Source organism: Photinus pyralis, unplaced genomic scaffold, assembly GCF_008802855.1.
Source record: "Photinus pyralis isolate 1611_PpyrPB1 unplaced genomic scaffold, Ppyr1.3 Ppyr1.4_LG4, whole genome shotgun sequence".
Lineage (NCBI taxonomy): Eukaryota > Metazoa > Arthropoda > Insecta > Coleoptera > Lampyridae > Photinus > Photinus pyralis.
This window is the reverse complement of record NW_022170511.1, coordinates 33,595,432-33,614,678: the sequence shown is the minus strand read 5'-3', so window position 1 is coordinate 33,614,678 and position 19,247 is coordinate 33,595,432. Positions and strand designations below refer to the sequence as shown.

Below are 19,247 nucleotides of genomic sequence, written 5' to 3'. Positions count from 1 at the left end.
AACGACTGGTCTAGACCACTCGTTGCGTGAAAGTCATGCGCAGTTCCAGCTATAGGACGGATCTTGCAGCTGTTTTGCTATAGAGGTTATTCAGTGCCCTAACCTATAAATTCACATATTTTCTGTGAAATAAAACATGGAATTGTTCGAGGATTTTCTGGTTATTAATAACAGTATCCTTAATGCAAAAACGAAACAAAATACAAAACTGACAAATGACAGTTCAATTCTTGTCTGTGATTGGTTAGCGCATACAGTTTGTTCGCGATTCGGGAATGCAGCTAAACTTGAACTTATCCCTATCGTATACGATCATGACGTCATGGCAGCCGGTCACATCACATGCACATCACGGAGCATATCGACTAACTTCGGGAATCGATACCCTGGTGTGCTATAGTTTTGAAAATAAAGTTGAATATGCTGTCTTGTTTAGATTAAAATGTACAGGATGTTCTATTTAAAAAAATGAGGTTACGTCCGATGACTTTATTGTAGAAGACCCTGTATACTGATTTTGAAAACAGTAGACTATGCAGCAATAATTTGTAATATAAACACATTTCCGAAAACTTAATAAACAAAGAAATTATAGGCTTTTATATAGTTTTGCTCATAACTCAAAAACAAAAGACTGAAGGCCGGTTTGGTTTCCAACATGGAATTGATCTCAAAAAAATACATCGAAACGGCGAAATCAGTTATTTTCTACTTCCCTACGATCAAATTTGGCCTACATGCTGCTACACTACTGTCTAATTTCTTATTGACACCATATATTGGATTTTGTCTTCTATCTCATTCCGTAAAAGTCCAATCCATAGGCCATAAGAAAGTAGTAAATTTTAATAACAGATTCAGATTCTCCGAAAAAGAGCCCATAGAAAGTGCTAACAGGAGCCGTCCACTTCCGAGCGTTTAAGCTAGGGAAAATGAAAACGTTTTCAGTTTTTCGGGGATATCTCAGTCGTTTTCAAAGATTTCTCAAAAATTTCAAATGTGTTTTTTTAGTCACAAAAAGGGCCAACATTCTAATGGTGAGCAACGAATTTGAACCACTCTACAGGTAGGTACATCTAACGTACCTAGAATTGTATGTTTTCATTTGAAAAAAGTTAATGATCGTAATTTATGTTTGGGGTATACATGAATTTACCGTAAAAAACACATTAAAAAATTAGAATCGAGGCGTCCAAGCGTTTTTTCAAACACGTCTCCAATTAATTATTATTGAATTTATACATTGTTTTTGGGAAACAGAGAATCGTTGTGTAAACTATGTCATGCGGACGTGTTCTTTTGCATCAGTATCTTTTATAACGATAGGTCACTCTGGTGGATGTGAATTTGAATTTGTTCTGTACCTAGCTCAAATGTGGATGATAATTTAGATTAAACATGAATTTCTATCATATCATGTGAATTTGAAGTCAATGTTGATTTTATTTAGAATTATTTACTTAATGATGCTTGATTTTTGTATAAATAATTGGTTTATTTTGATTTGTAATTGTAAAGTTGTATTACGTGTTAAAAGAATAAGTTTATTAGATTCGAAATATTTGCCGGTAGTTATATTGTAAAAGTTTATCTTCGGTCGGTGCGATAAGAGTTCGTTATCGCTGTGTAAAGCTAATTAATTTCAAGATAAGCACATGTTGATAAGACGGGGAACACGTAGAAGGGCCGAGTCATTAAATAGAAGAGACGGACGTGAACCGTTATGGTAGACGCCTTGATTACTGTATGGCAGTTTAGTGGAGGTTAAATCCGGCAGGGTCAAAAACAGCAAATTTCAACTTGTCACAACCACTCAAAAATGTAAACAGAGATTCTAATAATTTCAATATTTTTTAATTCATCAGTATAGGACCCAATTCTTTGTTCCAAAAAATGTTTGTTAAGACTTTCAAGCGCCTATGAAGAAAGCCATTCCAAAAGAAGCGCTTGTAAGGATTAAATTTAAATAGGATCGCCAATTGTATTGTCAAAAAGATGAACTAGATTACGTGAGCTCTGTGAATAATCAGAGCCAATGATATGATCAAATGCAAACGCATCCTTAGTAGGTATCTTGGTACTAGGACAAAAATTCATCCTACCGGATGTAACTTACCTTACCTTTCCTTTTACACCTTTGTATTAAGAAAGAAAGAATTAATCAATGTTTATTAGTCATTTATTTCAGTTGTTCGAAAATGTGAGTCATGGCAAGTTCTATGGCAATAAGAGTTGTACTGGTCTCATATTTTCAAACACTACTGCTGTTATGAAAATATATACATCGCATCATTATATACAAATTGTAAATAAAAATTCTAAAAAATCATCTTGTACGCAACACAACCATGTGTACCTATGTTAAATTAAACAGTAACGTAAATTGTCGATTATACTTAAAATTATGGCGTAACAATTTACAGTGTTGAATAAATGTAATTGATACAATTTGAAATTCCTGCAACACTATTATGAACTAAAATTCGATTATCCGTCACCTCCTTAACCTTCATTAATATGTTACTGCTGTTAAAAGCAAGTATTAACATGTTTGGTCTATCTTACTACAATAATAATAAATACAATAAATTACTGTGATAGCAAATTGTTAGGAACTTTACAAATGTCTTTTAAAGAAATTTCAGATTATTAATAAATAATTATAAGTAAATCGTATTACAGCTGCCACATGTTAACGATCTCATTGGATCGATCAACATAATTTACGCATTAGAAATAAGCGAATATATTAAATTAAATATATACAAAACTCACGTACAAATATTTACAGCAATTTACGGCAAGATCATTTACTAATATTACTAATGTACAATTCCGTTATACGTAATTTTCTCCAGATTGAGACGTGTCAACCTTATACATATTTCTTTTACTTTTATCTTTATCTGGATCGGTGTGCTTAGGGTTCGATTGCGAATCACCAGAATGTGATTCTTGCGTACTTGCGGAGGGTTGTGAACAGTTGTTATTCTGTGATGACAAACATGACATTTCGATCATGTTCTGATTCTGGAAAAAATCCGAGCTAGAAATTTCTGGAAACAAGATGAAATTAACCTAGTTTTAGTTGTGAGTAGATAAAAAAATACAACAATAAGCAAACTGTATCAGCACATTAGTCGTTAGTTAAAGCAAAGTGAGTTTGCTTTTCGCAAAAGCTTGAAAATGTACATACGAAATAGTGCGAAGCTACGAAAATAATAAAAAAACACTTGTACGTCACGAATTTTTTTATTTAAATACCTACAGGGTTTGTACAGAAATGATCGCAGATTTCCTACATTCTAAAAAGAAGAGAGAAAGAATATCTACCTCACCTTGTTGTCAGCGTCGGCTAAGGGGTTAGGGGTTATTGTTATACGATTATTTGTTGTAACATTGCCATTTTTTACACGGCTAACAGTTTTGGGACTCACAACGTAATCATTAGAGTCTGCTTGTATGTGATGGCCACCGTCCTCTTTATCACCTCGACTGGAATCTGAAATGGATCATTAAATGATTTATTGAATGTGGTCATCTCGCTGCATACCTGGTGAATTATTTGCTTTCTTCTGCTTTCTTTTTTTAAATATTATGACTAATACAATAACACTAAGCAATAGTGCAACGCTTAAAACGCCAGACCCTATGAATATATACATTTGTGTGTCGCCAGTCGATTGAGATGACGGTGACGGTTCGACAGTTGTTGCTACAACTGTTGGAGATGTATCCTTCACGGTAGGTTTCTTGACGGCAACTGAAATCAATTGCATTATTAACCACAGCTACTATAATACTAACAGACAAAAAGAGAAAGATGTCTATTTTAAGAACAAGATTAGGTGAAGATAACAGAAGAAAATGAGTGATATAATATTTGTAACCACTGGAAATATGGCTTTTATTAGCTTAAAGAAATCAACTAGACAATTAAATTAACTTTGACAATAACGATAAATGACTATCAAATGATAACTAGATAAAATATCATATCATTCTTCCCCTGTAGAATTTTCTTCTTCTGCAGAATTTTCTGCCCGTGTAGAATTTTCAATTCCACTTTCTACAACAAAGTTTTGAAACCGCGAGGGTGGCCTTCTAATTCGAGTAGACCTTCTAACCTCTTGTTCCGTCGAAGATCCATCAGAAGTTTGTAATTCTTGTGAGGCCTCAGTCTCTGAAGTTTCAAGACTAACGTCATCTTCACCCTCGTCAACGTTGTTTGGGAAGGGCGCTAAATGACGATTTGTCACGGTTGACATTTCTCCATTAGCTCTTCTAATTAAAGAGTAGTAAGGATTACTCTCGATAAGTTCAGCTTCTTCTACTACGGGATCAGTCTTTGAGTGACGGACATTCTTTTTTACTAGAACAGGTCCAGGCGTTGAAAGCCATGATGGTAGCGAATCCCCGTTTGGTGATCTTCGAGGGTACGTGAATAGTTTTTCATGTGGCGTAGCATTAATCGATGTACAAAGAAGTGATCGGATACAATGAAGGGCATCTTTAAGGACTTCCTCCCAGTTTCCAATTGACAAACTCTTTGAACGTAGACTGAGCTGAATAGTACGCCAAAGTGTTCCGTTCAAACGTTCCACTTGACCATTACCCTGTGGATTGTATGGCGTCGTTCTTGAGGATGCAATGTTTGAGTTTTTTAGGAAATTTTTAAATTCTTCAGACATGAATGAGGTTATCTGTCGCTGTGTATGTAAAGAGGCTGGCCAAAAGTGAGAAACAGGTCTTTCAGGCATTTAATGACTGTGGATGAGGTCATATCTTTGCATGGGTAAGCGAAGGGAAATTTGCTATATTCATCGATAATCGTTAAAATATATTTGTTTGAAGAATTAGAAGGGAGAGGACCTTTAAAATCAATATTAAGGCGTTCGAATGGAGACGTAGCCTTAATTAGTTGACCTTTTGCTTTCAAAAATCTTGGCTTAATTTCAGCGCACGTTGGACACAATGCAATCATCTCTTTTACATCATTTGCTATATACGGTAGGTTTTTAGAGCGTATCCAATGGAACATTCTACTTACTCCAGGATGGCAAAGCGCATTATGAAGCTGTTTTAATTTGTCGGTGTTCATGTACGCACAAACTCGTGACAGAGCGTCTGCTGTTGTGTTTTCCGAACCTGGTCTATATATAATGTCATATTTGTAGCAGGATAGCTCTAGCCTCCAGCGCATTATCTTCTCATTTTTAATCTTGCTATTGTGATTTTGATTCAACATGTACGTTACTGATTTTTGATCCGTAATTAAAAGAAAGTGTTTCCCAATCAGAAAATGTCTCCATTTCTTAAGACTTTCAACAATTGCACAAGCTTCCTTCTCTATTGATGAATGTCGACATTCTGGATTGGAAAGCGTTCGAGAGAAGAAAGCGACTGGACGACCCTTTTGCGTAAGCGTAGCGGCTATAGCAAAATCCGAGGCGTCAGTTTCAACAGTGAAAGTTTCATCATCATCTATTGCTTTCTTTATGTCTGATTTAATCTCTTGGAAGCATTTTAGAGCATCAGGTGTTAAAGGAAAACTTGAAACACAAGTTAAAGGTTTTATCTTCTCCGAAAATCTTTCAACCCATTTTGCATAGTGGGCGAACATTCCCAAAGCGCGTTTGAGTTCTGAGTTTTTAATGGGAGCTGGAAGTTCTAAAAGGGGTTTCAATCTCTCAGCGTCTGGTTTGATTGTGTTATTTTCGACAGTATAGCCAAGTAGATCGATTTTTGTTTTCTTAAAAACACATTTTCTTTCATTTAGTGTTAAGTTATATTTTCTCGCCGCATCCATAAACTTTTTTAGATTACGTTCATGTTCTAACTCATCTTTACCACATACTGTCACGTCATCTAAGTATACAACTGTACCTTCTAGTTTCTCTCTGGTTATGATGAAGTCTAGAGTCCTTTGAAACGCTGCTACACCATTGGTAACACCGAATGGAATTCTTGTAAACTGGTAAAGTTGTCCGCAGGCTTCAAAAGCAGTGTAGACTTTCTCTTTATCTAAAATGGTCATTTGATGATATGCGCTTTTTAAGTCGATCTGACTGAAGATTTTGTATTTCGATACTTTTAAGACGACCGTTTCCATGTTTGGTAATGGGAATGCATCCAATTCTGTAAACTTGTTAATAGTCATAGAGTAGTCTATTACTAGACGTTTTCGATGAGCGCCACCTCCCGCTACTAGGACTTGTGCTCTCCAGGGAGAAATGCTTGGTTCTATTACACCGTCTTCCAGTAATTTTGATATTTCTTGCTTGATAAATTCTTCGTCTTGTATACTGTATCGACGACTCCTTACGGCGATAGGTCTGATGTTAGGTGACAAATTAGTAAAAATAGATGCTGGTGGCACCGAGGACTGCATTACGTTGCAGATGCGTAATGGTTATATGGCTTTTATTAGCTTAAAGAAATCAACTAGACAATTAAATTAACTTTGACAATAACGATAAATGACTATCAAATGATAACTAGATAAAATATCATATCAATGAGAATGACGCCTATTTATGCTGAAGAGAGAAAAATACGAGAGAATGGAATTTTCTTCTGAGGAAAACATCGAATTTCAAGAGGCAGGAGAATATTAAGGAATTCAGTGCAGTGTTATCTCCGGCAATTGCGATAAGAGCGTTATCGCTGCGTGGACTAATTACTTTCAAGATGTTATCGCAGATGTTTTTTCGCCGATAAGAAAAAACAGGTGTTTAATTTATTCGAAGGCGCAATTGGAAGTGGAACGGAAAAAGAATTTGTTTTAAATAAAAGAAACGGACATTAATAGATGCGTGTTTGGGGGTGGACGTTAATCGCTGTTTTTTTGTTTTTTTTTTGTGTGCGCTGAAATAGCCGCTTAGTGTTTTGGTGATTGAGAGATTTGCTATTATTTGAGCGTATTATTGAAAAGACAGTCTTTATAATCGTAAAGTTCTTGTTATAAAAGCAAGTTAATTGAGTGATACATGAAATTTAAGAATTAAGTGTTCGTTATAAAAGTGAATGTTAACATGTTCGTGTTAAATTATGTTAATTCTTTCTTTGGACTTTTAAGCCTGCTGAATTTCTCAGATTAATATTGAGATTTTCGTTTTGGGGAAGTAATGATTTCTCTTAATAGATTTTGTTAGTATCTGTGTTTAATTGACCCAACTGGACAGGCGCTTGTGGGTGTTTTAGTGATCTTTTACCATTGCACATAGAAATATAAAAAAACCAATATGTTACAGAATACACTAGGTCCGGAAGAACAAACCGCACCATATGAGGTGATCTCGCACTTATGCTAAAAGGCAAAAATGATCTGAGACACTTCGCACTATTGCCAGTTCGATATGCGGTCTGCTAAGTGTAATCATGAGATTTTTTTTTATATATCTTGTAATTGACACTGTAAATACGGATATAGGTGAAGTATGTGATTCACTAAATAAAACAGTTAACTTCGATAGCTTCATCAGAAGAATCACGATTAAAGATAAAAATATTGTGGGAAGGAGAATTCCCCCCCCCCCCCACAATCTTGGTCCGCCAAAATTGTAGCCATGTCCATGATCGAGGAAGGCATGCGAAAGAAAAAAAAAGAGTATGATGGGCCATGCCATTGGAAGTAATGTACAAAATCGGTTCTCACCTGACATAGGTATACCTATGCTTGACAAGGGTGTGGGTTTAGTGGGTAAGGTAAGTTCCGACCCTGATGGGAGGAAAACACTACCATAGAACCTAAGTTCTTCTTGGTGACTCAATCATCAGAACTTAAGGAATCTGAATTTTACAGTAATCCAGATCACAAAAATTTTTTATTAGGTGTGCAGGGTTATTCCGTTTATTATAAGAGATAGAAAAAACTCTAAACGCAAAAGTTGTGGGGTTTATGCCGATGTGGGGGGGCAGTCTCGAGTCTTTTGACTTAACAATCCGTTGCTTGTAAATTTCAAATACGCATTTTTCCGGCAGTCAGCCGGTGTTTCGAAGTCTTATTTTCCGATTGCTTTCAACAATGTGAATCATAATAGAGCCAGTGCTAGTGTTTTAGAAAAAAAGCAGAATTTTGGCTTTCGATTCGAATGAAATTCACCGATTGTTAGACGCCTTTACATAAAATAATTATTAAAAATTGTCACATATACGAAAGTAACCATTGATGGTAATAGAATCTAACCCCTTAAGAAGGGGTAATAAGTCAACATTCTCTCCAACAATGAAGACAAGAGCTTTTAGGAGTCTCTACTATTATAGTATCCTCCATGGGTCAAATTGGGTCAACTGCTCAGAAAAAAATAAATGATATAACCACAAAGTCTTTGGAGGATTATAGCGCACTGTTCCAAAATAATTGGAAATTAGTATGACCCACAGGATACTCGCCATAATGATCAAACTGATAATATGGTGGAATGATACCGGTACTGATTAAGCTAACCTTACAGTACTCTTTGCAACAGGAGACTTATTAAAATAATACATACATGCAGTCTTTTGCTTCATGATGGGACTACATTCGCTCGCCGACTTTGTCGTGAAACTCTGTATCTTAATATCATACATTGTCCCAGGTTGTAGGTGTTGTATAACGTAGGATGTCATTTCCGATCCTTCGACCGTAGCCTTCATATAATCCATCGCACTGTCGGCAGGTACGTAATGGACAAAAAAGCCTTCGATGGTCAAATTTGCTATTGGCACATACTAAAAAAAAAGATTGATAGCTCCCAAAAGGTGACCGATAGCAAACCGTTACCTCCCAATGTATTCTGATGGCAGTCTCATTAAGCATTTCCGTGTGGATTAGCCTAGGAACTGGTAACGGATTGCGCTGAGAGAAATCAGCACGGTTCAGGTGAAATTTAACAGAATTTGGTCCTAATTTATTATCGTTGTTACTATATACAGCTGCTATCCGAAATCGATAGGCGTGATCGGGGTTTAAATTATTCACCTCGTAACTTCGAATATGAGGTGGAATATCGGCGTTTGTGGTTTTCCACTTTGAACTCTTATGTGTACCGTTATGGTTTATGGGACCTAGTTCCCTATATTGCACTTTGAAGAACTGTATCGGGAGACCGTTGTTTTCGGGCACTGTCCACCTAACCATAACCGACTCGTCGTTTATCCTTGTCACCATCGGACGCGAAGGCGGGATCATTTCGGTCGTCCCCTTTTGGCCTCTATTCTTTTTGGGTTTGTGGTGTTTCCGTCTTTTGTGAACGGGTAGAGTGGGTTGGGCAGTTAGGTACTCTTCGAACGCGTCAATGCTCGAAATTTGTTTGGGGATCACTTTCACATTAAAGCTGCTGTAAATTGTGCCAATAGTATTCGTGGCGAAGCACTGCAGTGTACCGGCGTGCTTTTTCTCGACGCGACGAAAGTAAATTCGGTTCCCGATCGCTTCGATGTGCGTATCGTTTATCACAGTGTCGCCGTTTAGAAACCAGCTAATTTGCGGCTCAGGTGTACCTTTCACTTCGCACTCCAGATCAAGATTCTCACCCTCTTTAATGTCGGTGTTCGTGGGACCTTCTTCTATGGTAGGCGCTTCGTTGTAAACTAACGTGATATGATGCGATATTGTGCCTAAGGAATTAGTGTGGTTGCAAATGTACACTCCATCGTCAGTAGATTTTGCATTTGATATTTGTAAACCACCTGGCATTAGTTGACTTCTGTTTGATGGTAATTCTCCATTTCGCTTGAACCAAAACACTTTCGGTACGGGGTTACCCACAGCCGAACACTCCATGAAGACGGTTTCACCTAAAAACGATTCCGTCACACACTGTTGTCAGTGGATGATTCAATTACCTGCATTCACTATGTACACTTTTTTTGCAGGTATCAAAAATTGTGGCGACTGCCAGGGGCCATTTCCAACAATTTTGAGATTTAAATGAAAATCGGCCTGCACAGAGTTTTGCTGAATGGGATTCGTGGCGGCACAATCGTACTTTCCAGAATCAGACGTACTTAAATTGGGAATAATTAATGACTGTGTGCGAACTGCAACTTTTGGTATAACGTAAAGGCCATCCTTATAGTAATCTATATAGGCAGATGGATTCGACTGAGAAAAGTCGCATCGCCACAGTAACGTATTTCCGGCGACGACATTAACCTGTACGTTGCTTTGCGGCGAAAATTTCCCCATCGTTGTAATCGTGATTCTACCAGGAATCGACGCCACTACCGAAGCGCCGTAGTGTGCTAAACATTGGTAATCGCCGGCTACCGCTTTACTGCTCGACTACAAAAAACGCATTAAATTCAAATTTAAATGAGTGCGCGCTTACCTTAATTTTTAAGGTGGATACTTTCTTGTCGCTGGTAAACATGGTCGCAGGAAGGTCGAGATAGTGAGCAGACCCTAATATTATGGACGCTTTTGGATTAAAAGCATCTTCAATATTCAAAGGGTAGTGCTTCCATTGAAATTTGTCTGGTGACAAATTCATTTCGCAGGTAAGCTCTGTCTCGTCATTTATAGGCATCACCACTGATTCTGGACTTGTCACCATGTACACTCGACCTCGATCTGAAAGATTGCAAAAAATTCTTAGCAGCGAACTGAAAACAGTTAAGAGATTGTGCTAGTATGTTGAAATTAATAAAAGCAGATACTGGAAATTTGACAGTTCAGATCGTTAGCTACAGCTTAAACTCCAACGTACACCAATACCAATAATACTACAATAACAATGAAATGAATGGAACTTTATTTCATATCTCAGATACTTCGATGTTGCCATTGTTTCGAGGTTCGGAAACCGCCATGCACAAGCAACACAGTGACAGTTCAGAAGGGCGACCGTTGTAATGGGAGGTCATTAACGGATTTTATTTGATTCCAATTTTACTTACATTTTTCGATTTTGTATGGGGCAAGTTGTCAAAAATACGGTCTTGACTGTTTAAACGCGTGTGAAAGGTTAAGGCGCCGGAAAGTCGTGGTGCATGACGAGATTAGATTACGGAATGATTATGCAAAGGTCACTCCCGTCGTTATCAAGCTTGCTGCGTAGCGTGAGTTTTACTAACTTTGAAGGAAATTGGTCCACATTTTGTAAATTTAGGAGTGGTAAGCATTCTAAATGAACGAAAAATGTAAAGTAATGTTATTAATTGGAAAACGGCACGGGATGGGTGTCATCAAAAAAGTAGTGAAAATGAGTTGACAGAGAACCGTCAGACAATTTCGCTTAAGCTACGAGGCAATTCGCATCGAGCCGCGAGAAAAATTAGCATCAAGCCGGAGAAGAATTCGCGTGGTGAAGCCCAACAAAATTAGACTGACGCGGTCAGAAAAAGTTAAATCGGTCACCTGTGAATTATCGTAGTGTGTTTTATTTGTATTAGAAAATTCGTGTTAAGCTGCGAGCAATTAAATAGACCACCTATATTTTTCCGAATTCTATATTATCTCAAGGTTTTTCTTAGCTTCGATAAATTCTTTTCTTGAAATATTTAAGTATTGATGCCAACATTTGACTCAACGGCAAAACATAACTTCGGCGGGTGCGCTGCATTGCCTCACTGCATTAGAAACTTTTGAAGATTTGCTCACAATGGTAAAAAGCGCACGGATTATCTTCGTGAAGCATCATTTAACCCAACACGAGAATATAGATTCGTGTTCGGCAACTACACCAGCGCCGCCTCACTTCTCTACCTTACGAACTTTTGAGGGTTCCATTGGCTTTTTTTGAAATTATAAAAAATTCAAAGAATTTTCTTTCTTTCCTTTGCAGACTGTGCTATAGAGGCCTCTGAACAGAGCCTATAACGATCTAGAAGGGATCTAAGCAGCTCTAGAAAGGTTTGTAGTCTAAAAAAATCTAAAAATGTATAAGAGTGCTATAAAGCTCAGATATCTAAACGGGTCTGGAAATCCCTAGATTCTCCTGGTAAGCCGCTGAATGTGCTGGAATTTGTCTGGAAAGGATTTAAAAAATTTTGCAATTTCTTAAATTCACTTAAGAAGCTTAGGCGTTTTCGAGAGTATTATCTCCAGAACTCTGTAAAGTGCCCTGGAAAGAACACAAATTCCCATAGTCTTGCAAAAGGACCTAAATGCTCAAAAAAGCATTTGAAAAATCTACAAAACTCAGTAGGAACCTAAAAAGGTCTAAAAATGAAAATGGCCTGGAAAGTGCTTATAGTGCTCGGTTCGATTGCTTTTGAGAGTATATGGACTGTTTTATGGAAACTTCTTTGGTTTTACATTAACACAAACAATAGAAAAACTGATCTCTAAAAATCCTACACTAACACACTTTTTTCCATTATAAGTACCGCTCTAGTGGTACTAGAACTTTTGAAACCTTATTGTTTCGCAGGGGTCCCATCTAGTTTTTGAACTGAATCATCCATTTTCTTTCAATTGTAACGGGAGCCCATTAACATATTTCCTTGATTCAAGTTTTTTTTTTAATTTACTTGATTTTTCGACATACTTTAACTGCTCGGTATGGTAAATTCCAAACTAAATGGCTTGGTACTTATGTTGAATTATCTTCAAGGATCATTTTGGATTGACATGAATGGCTTTGTCAAATTAGTCCAAAGTCGTTGAGAAGAAATTTTCAAATAGTAACCGAAAGGTAAAACCTTTGAAAAAATATCAATTCCAGTTAAAAAAAATATATATTGGTCGTACAGAGTCAAGGGAGTTAAACCGTAAAAAAATCTAATAGAACGTAATCAAGTGAATGTGAATGGTGTATGAATACGAGATAACTATTTGGTATCTTTTTCAAAAATATTCTATTTAATCTCGCAGTTAATTCAAAGAAATTACGTTCGTATACCCGAAATAAGTACACTGTAAAAAAACACCTACAAGTATCGAAATTCTAAACAATACAACACTACAGCAAACAAGGTAGTTTCTACCAACAAATGTAATAAAAAAAATTACTTACCGGCGTGTATCACTTTAAACTCCAATAACATCAAGCATGTGGTGAATAACCCAAAAAGATAACCTTCCATATTGCTGCATCCCTGAAACAAAAATGACAATTATTAATCTCAACCCCGAACGTAGACCACCCATTAAAATGGGGGAGTTGAAGGGTTGTTTAAATTACGCACTAAAGCGAACTATTAATTGCACTTCACTTTCTCGATAACTGTATCAAATTTCCAGTGATTTTCAAATGTGAACATAAGTGCTAATAAATTACCACCCAGTTTGTTTATTTAAATAATGTATAAACTTTTACGTTATTTACAAACGTTTGTTTATGTGATGACCAAACCATCCAAGTAACGCATTTCTACATCTAATTTACATGCATCATCCCGCATCCGGAATTTTTACATATCTATAACTAAAACATGCGATGTATTAGCCAGGTTGCGGACAGCATTTTCCGTTATGTTAGACGGCCATTTTTCCTTATAATATAAGTTTATAAGTATAAAACATTTTTATAGCAAAGTTAAGTTGCGGTGTGTGCTGGGCGTGTTCAATTTTGCTTATAAGTTTGAAGGAGTCTTAACCTCACTTTTATTTTACATTGTGTTAAAATGTCCAAAGTTGGTGAAAATGAACTCCTTTTTTTAGAAGTTGATGACATTGAAAGTATCCTTATTTATAAAGCCTTCCTTCCTACTATGCTCTTAGACAAAAAGAAAAGAACTACCGCCAACATAAACACTGCACAATTGTAGGTTAGCAGGAAAATGTTATTTCTATGAGTGATTACGTACTGCGCAGTGACACATTATAAGAACTTCATTTTCATTGGTTCCGCTATTTATAAATATATCGTACAAAAAGCCCTCATACCGTAAATTATTTCTACAAAAATTTATATTTCTTATGTTATAAGAAAAAATGGCCGTCTAACATAACGGAAAATGCTGTCCGCAACCTGGCTATTGTGTCAAATATTGGACGCATTTTTAGGTATTGAAATTGAAACAAGATCTATGGAAATCTCTGAAAGTTTACGCAAAATTTCTACACGTAAAATATAAAAATTCACATAATTCTTATTTAGCATGTATTATAAACCATCTTCAGAATGCGCACGATCGCGGTTTTCGTAAGAAAACAGTTAATTTTAGATATAGACATATTACATTCCGCCCATGTTTTTCAGTATAAAATTGAGTGTCTAAGTGGGTTTGAGGTACATATTTGAACAAACTTAACCTAATTTAAATAACTTCTAACAATAAAACGTATATTAAGACTTATATTTAAATTTATCCAAATTTTACGTAGGTTTAAAAAATGAATATAAACTAAGGGCCTTATGTAAAATAACGAAGCGGAAGCGCATAACCGGAAGTACTACACAACTGAAAATATTTTATCTGAGCTGAATATACAACTTTTCAGAAATCTATGCGAATTAGTTTTCAGTGTCAAGTATGGCAGCTCAATAATGCACACGGCATGCTAGCTTTAGTTTTCTAATATTATTTTTTCATATTTAGCGCATTTTCCAACGAAGTTGGGTGCGCTACTGCAGTTACTTTCTATATCCGGCCGTCCGCCCAACCACTTAACTACTCCTACAGTTTTCAATATACTTTCGTTCGTTTAGTTCGTTCTTTTTGAATTCGGTTCGCAATGCATTCTATGATAATTTTGTCTGTAGTTTTGATAATCTGAGCCTGAGAATAAAAGAAAGTTTTAAAATTTTGTTTTGCGCATGCGCAGTGCCAACTTTATTATTTATGGAAGCATTTAAATAAAATTTGATACATAGCCACTTGGAATAAAACCAAATTTAACGCCAGTTTCAAAATTTGGTTTTGCGCATGTGCAGTGCCAACCTTATTTATGGACGCATTCAAATGAAATTTGATACATAGCCACTTGGAATAAAGGCAAATGTCGCGCCATTTTCCAAATTTGGTTTTGTGTAGGATGTGCAGCGCCAACTTTCTTATTTATGGAAGCAATTAAATGAAATTTCATACATATGTATACACTTTAAATAAAAGCAAAACTAACATCAGGTTTAAAATTTGGTTTTGCGCATGCTATAGCCATACCCAGGAGCTCGTTTGCTATATTTGTTTAATTTATTTTCTGTTGGGATCTGTGAAGTCGCGAGTCTAGCCTATAAACCACAAAGGTTGAACCACTTGCCTTGCACCATCCACCTAAAAATCCACGAGTCTAGGGCTTATCGTAAGAACAGAAAAAATCAAATTTTTGTTTCAAAATCTCGAAAAGCATTTCAGCAAAGATCATCATAATACAATAGCTGAGTAGCATCATCTTTACTCTTTAGTTTGAGTTTGGAGTTCGAGCAGGCAAATGAATTTTTAAGGATAGGCGATGGAATAATTTATTTACATGGGTGCGGAAAAATATACCGGACAGAAATTAATATGCCTTTTGCACAAAGAGTCCAAAATTTTAATAACCTTCCGTGTCTACGCCTTTAGCAATAAAAAGGCGATAAAACTTTTATGTCGCTTAATACAGACAAAACTTTTCGCGCTTATTTGACATTCTCAAATTAGTTTTGCGGTACACGGCCAACAATTTCTATTAAAAACTATCGTAAAAACAATACGGTCTGTGGTGTTGCAATGAATGAACAATAAAAATAAAGTATATTATATGAGAAGGAATGTTTGGTCGTCTTATTAATTCCAAATTAATTCCGTCGTTCAGTTTCAAGGTAAGTATAGCTGATGGTATCCAGCGCAGAGGTAAGATTTTTTAATTTCGGAAGGGGCGGACAGCAAACTACACGCATTTGAATTCGAATGGGATAACATTCTTTTGAAAACGCCATTATCTCGCCCTCAAACTTGAGTATCGTTAAGTCATTAGTCATCACTTCTCGATTTGATGTTGAAATTTAAATGACCGCTTGATACCTACGTTGAAAAAAAAACTCGTTTACACCGATGACTAGAAAAGAACGTGAAACTATTTTATTCGGCTTTCAAATTTAAAAGAAAACGGCTTCACTTGTTGCATCGGTATGAGACGGGTTGGAGAGTTACATAAATTTAGAAACATCAGCCAAATTATTCTCTTTCCCGTCTGTCTCATTTATACGAATTTCAGAAAGGAGCTCTGCGAATCGAATATTATCCATTTCGTCATAGTACCTATAGACCCAGATTAACTAACAGTAAATCAGAATTAATCTGTCGTATAGATTTCTAATTGCTAGTAGCGAAAGAAAAATTCATCCTTCCCACAAACAGTGTTTACACAGTGAGCCCTGTAATATTAGATTTTGACCCATAGATTTGAGTGGAGATGGAGAAAGCTGATAATGGAATCAACAGAGAACAGTTCTCCAAAATCGCAATCGAACTGTGGGCCACATGTTGGAAAATGGTGAAAGATTCCTGCTATTGCTTCTGTGTCAAAAAAAGATAACAGGATGAATATTTTACTATTTACTAAATGTAACGCCTCATTTTTTCTTTACAAAACAGTTTGTAAAAAAACTTTAAATGGTCATAATTATACTTCTTTTTAACGAAATTTCATAAATGTTCGGTGCAACAGTTTTATTCTTTTTTGTAAGATGTAAGAAACAACGAACAAGAGAAGTTCGTATACCTATAATGTGTGAAAACATCCTTTAGATTTGTAAATTAACCAATGTTGTGTTCCCGATAAAGAGACAAAATAGTATACGGTTTAATGTACGACGTGTAGAAAACGTGTTTTGTTTGTCATGTTACAACACATTTAAATGTAGCCATGCTCAAGAACATGCTATCACTCTCATATTTTTGCGTACACATGTTTACTTGAATTCAAGTACACATGGTACTCAACCACAACAATGAATTTATGGTAGCAATGTTTTTTACGCTGAAACCAAAGCTCTCCACCCCAAAACTGTTTTTTTTCAATTTTTTTATTTGGCGGTCAACGTGGGGCACATAGCGATATATTTGTGTTTATATCACGTCGGAATATTTATTATGTATTAACAAGGAAATTAGGAATCAAAAAAACAAAATTCAAAATACAAGTAAAAATGGAAGGGAACCATTTTTTCCTCGGTTTTTTCATTTCGCCGGATACAAAAAAATTATTTAATATAGAGCTAGCCGTTGATCAGTTAATTATTTTGTCTAAAGAATTTTCGAGTTTACGTAAGAAGCCAACATTTTGTTTCAAGAAGGGAGGTTCCACCCTCTTATATTCAACACAGCTTGTTGCAATTGTTGGTTCAACGTGGTAGGAAGGAATCTAAAAAACTCTTTTATTTATTTATAGAGATCTTTTTTTTAAATTTTAGCAAACATATCCCATATAGTACAAAACGTTACAATAGTTACAGTTGTCCAGTTTCATTTATACAGGGTGTTGTAAGAAAATATAAAAGTGGTAACGTAGAAATTTTATTTAGAAACATCCTGTAGTATGTGTGATAAAATTCCTACGTTAGATGTCGCCTGTTGTAGTCCCCATCCTATGTTCCCATACTTTGAAATTAAATCCCCTCTCAATCTCCCACCTGTTTGTGCTTCTCCTTGGCCTATAAGAGCGTGATTTTCGTAGCTTCCAGGGAATTCCTTTACCTCTTACCGGCCAGAAACCAGAACCAGATTCCATACCAAGCATTGTTACATTCCCGAGTAGAAACTCAGAAGTCCTTTTAATTTATTTCCGTTTTGTTTTGATTCACCGGGACATTTCCTTTTTATTTCATTATTATTTCCATTCATCAAGCAAATCGAATTAAAATAAATAAAAATTACTACCTACCTGATGCTACTAGGTACCCATTGACTTCAATTAGATTCGTATAATTAAATTAAACTTTAATCATGTAAATAACTTTTGTACAAGTCACTTCTCGACATTTTGTTGTCCATTTACAGTGTTTAACGAAAAGCACTTAACCTTTCTCGAATTCGAATATAAATTCCGACTTGATTAAAACGGACAGATACAAAACGATGTTTGCTTTGTCAGATTTTTCTAGGCGAAGAATTTGGATTGCTCTTAGAATTTTAATGATCCCGAAGTCGTACTGACGTGTTAAAAAAGGCGCCTACGTACTATAAATAAAAATAACGAGCATAACAAACAAACAAAAGTATGCATTAACGTTAATGTACTACACAAAAGCGAAGGAGAAAATGAAAATTATCGAGAATTTGGCGACGACGGGAAGTCGAAAAGCAGAATAAATTGAAATTCCAATTAGGATCGTGGAGGTAGTACATACCTACTAAGTACTAACAATTTGGTTCGCCTGTGTTTGTGTAATTAATTCGATTTTGATGATTTTATTATTATGAACGAAATATGCAACTCACATATTAGTGAATTACTTGTAATTGTTTCCTTTTAAGATGACTGTTGTGCCATAACTTTATTTAGTAGCTGTTAACATCAGATGTAGGATGCACTTAATGCTACGTTTATAACAGTTTTTAGCGTAATGAAGAAGCACCCTTTGGAAGGTACCAGAGGGTGCCGTTGTGTGCATAATCTCAATGTACTACACTACTTCCTTTTTCAACTTGGCAAAACTTTTGCCGTAATCGTACAACACGCGTTTTTCTTCTTTTAGAATTTCCAAATAACTTGCCAATCAACGACGTCTCCAATATGAAACCAAATGAAAGAAAAACAACACTGAGAAATACTCTTGCAGTCTTGCATAAGCATGTTGAATATTCAATATGGAGTCAAGTGCCGCGGGGTTCACGGTACGGATCGGTTCCAGCGCTAACGACATATCTTTCCACCCCAATTCCTTTGAATTGAGGCACATTGACCCACAACTGGATCTGGTGGTAAACCCTCTTAGCAATGTCTAAAATTAAAAATGGCGGCATGTTGCGAACCCCCCTACATATGGGGTTTTTGGATGTGTTCAAGAGGAAGGTTTTGACCAAATTTCAAAACTATAAGTTTATTTATTTTTATTTAGCAATTTTGGTAGTAGATTGGCTGGGCTATAAACGGTTTTCACCTTTTGAATAACATTTAGAACAAATAAAACACAACACTTGGTCGCGTATCAGGGCCTTCGGCAAATCCAAAGACGCCCATCGACAAGATTCCAAAGATAATGCGATTGAACGACAAGAACGGCTTGACTGCCAAAATTTCCACTAATGGTTAATGGACATCTCCTTTATGCAGGTTGGTACTCGTTCTAACGGTGCTCTCAATGGATTAAACGGTTTATTTCCTACATACAGTTACATAAAACTCAGAAGCCCCTACCGAAAATCTTTGTTATTACAATAGTTCTTTGTTT

At 36.0% G+C, this 19,247-nt stretch overlaps 1 protein-coding gene across 4 annotated transcripts; it reads right to left on the bottom strand.

Annotated features, from left to right (window-relative positions):
- Positions 1-2,161: 2,161 nt before the first annotated feature.
- On the bottom strand, positions 2,162-13,075 carry LOC116168266 (interference hedgehog-like). 4 transcript variants are annotated; one of them, XM_031483986.1, is made up of 8 exons: positions 12,945-13,075; positions 10,317-10,558; positions 9,832-10,270; positions 8,768-9,783; positions 8,496-8,715; positions 3,554-3,763; positions 3,339-3,502; positions 2,162-3,030 (listed from the first exon to the last, which is right to left on the bottom strand). In XM_031483986.1, the coding sequence occupies exons 1-8, from the start codon at positions 13,012-13,014 to the stop codon at positions 2,839-2,841; spliced, it is 2,553 nt and encodes an 850-aa protein (XP_031339846.1). In that variant the 5' UTR covers positions 13,015-13,075; the 3' UTR covers positions 2,162-2,838. The 4 variants fall into 4 exon arrangements, with proteins under 4 accessions (XP_031339846.1, XP_031339848.1, XP_031339850.1 ...); XM_031483988.1 differs by having other exon boundaries at positions 2,881-3,056; XM_031483990.1 differs by having other exon boundaries at positions 2,916-3,056; positions 3,334-3,502.
- Positions 13,076-19,247: the final 6,172 nt, after the last annotated feature.

What these genes read in the sequence shown, in the direction of transcription:
- LOC116168266 (XM_031483986.1), bottom strand. Translation starts at nt 13,014, where the DNA reads ATGGAAGGTTATCTTTTTGGGTTATTCACCACATGCTTGATGTTATTG. An exon ending in TATCCACCTTAAAAATTAAG is followed by an intron (nt 10,271 to 10,316) that starts GTAAGCGCGCAC and finishes CGTTTTTTGTAG; the next exon opens with TCGAGCAGTAAAGCGGTAGC. An exon ending in CATGAAGCAAAAGACTGCAT is followed by an intron (nt 3,764 to 8,495) that starts GTATGTATTATT and finishes AATTGATTTCAG; the next exon opens with TTGCCGTCAAGAAACCTACC.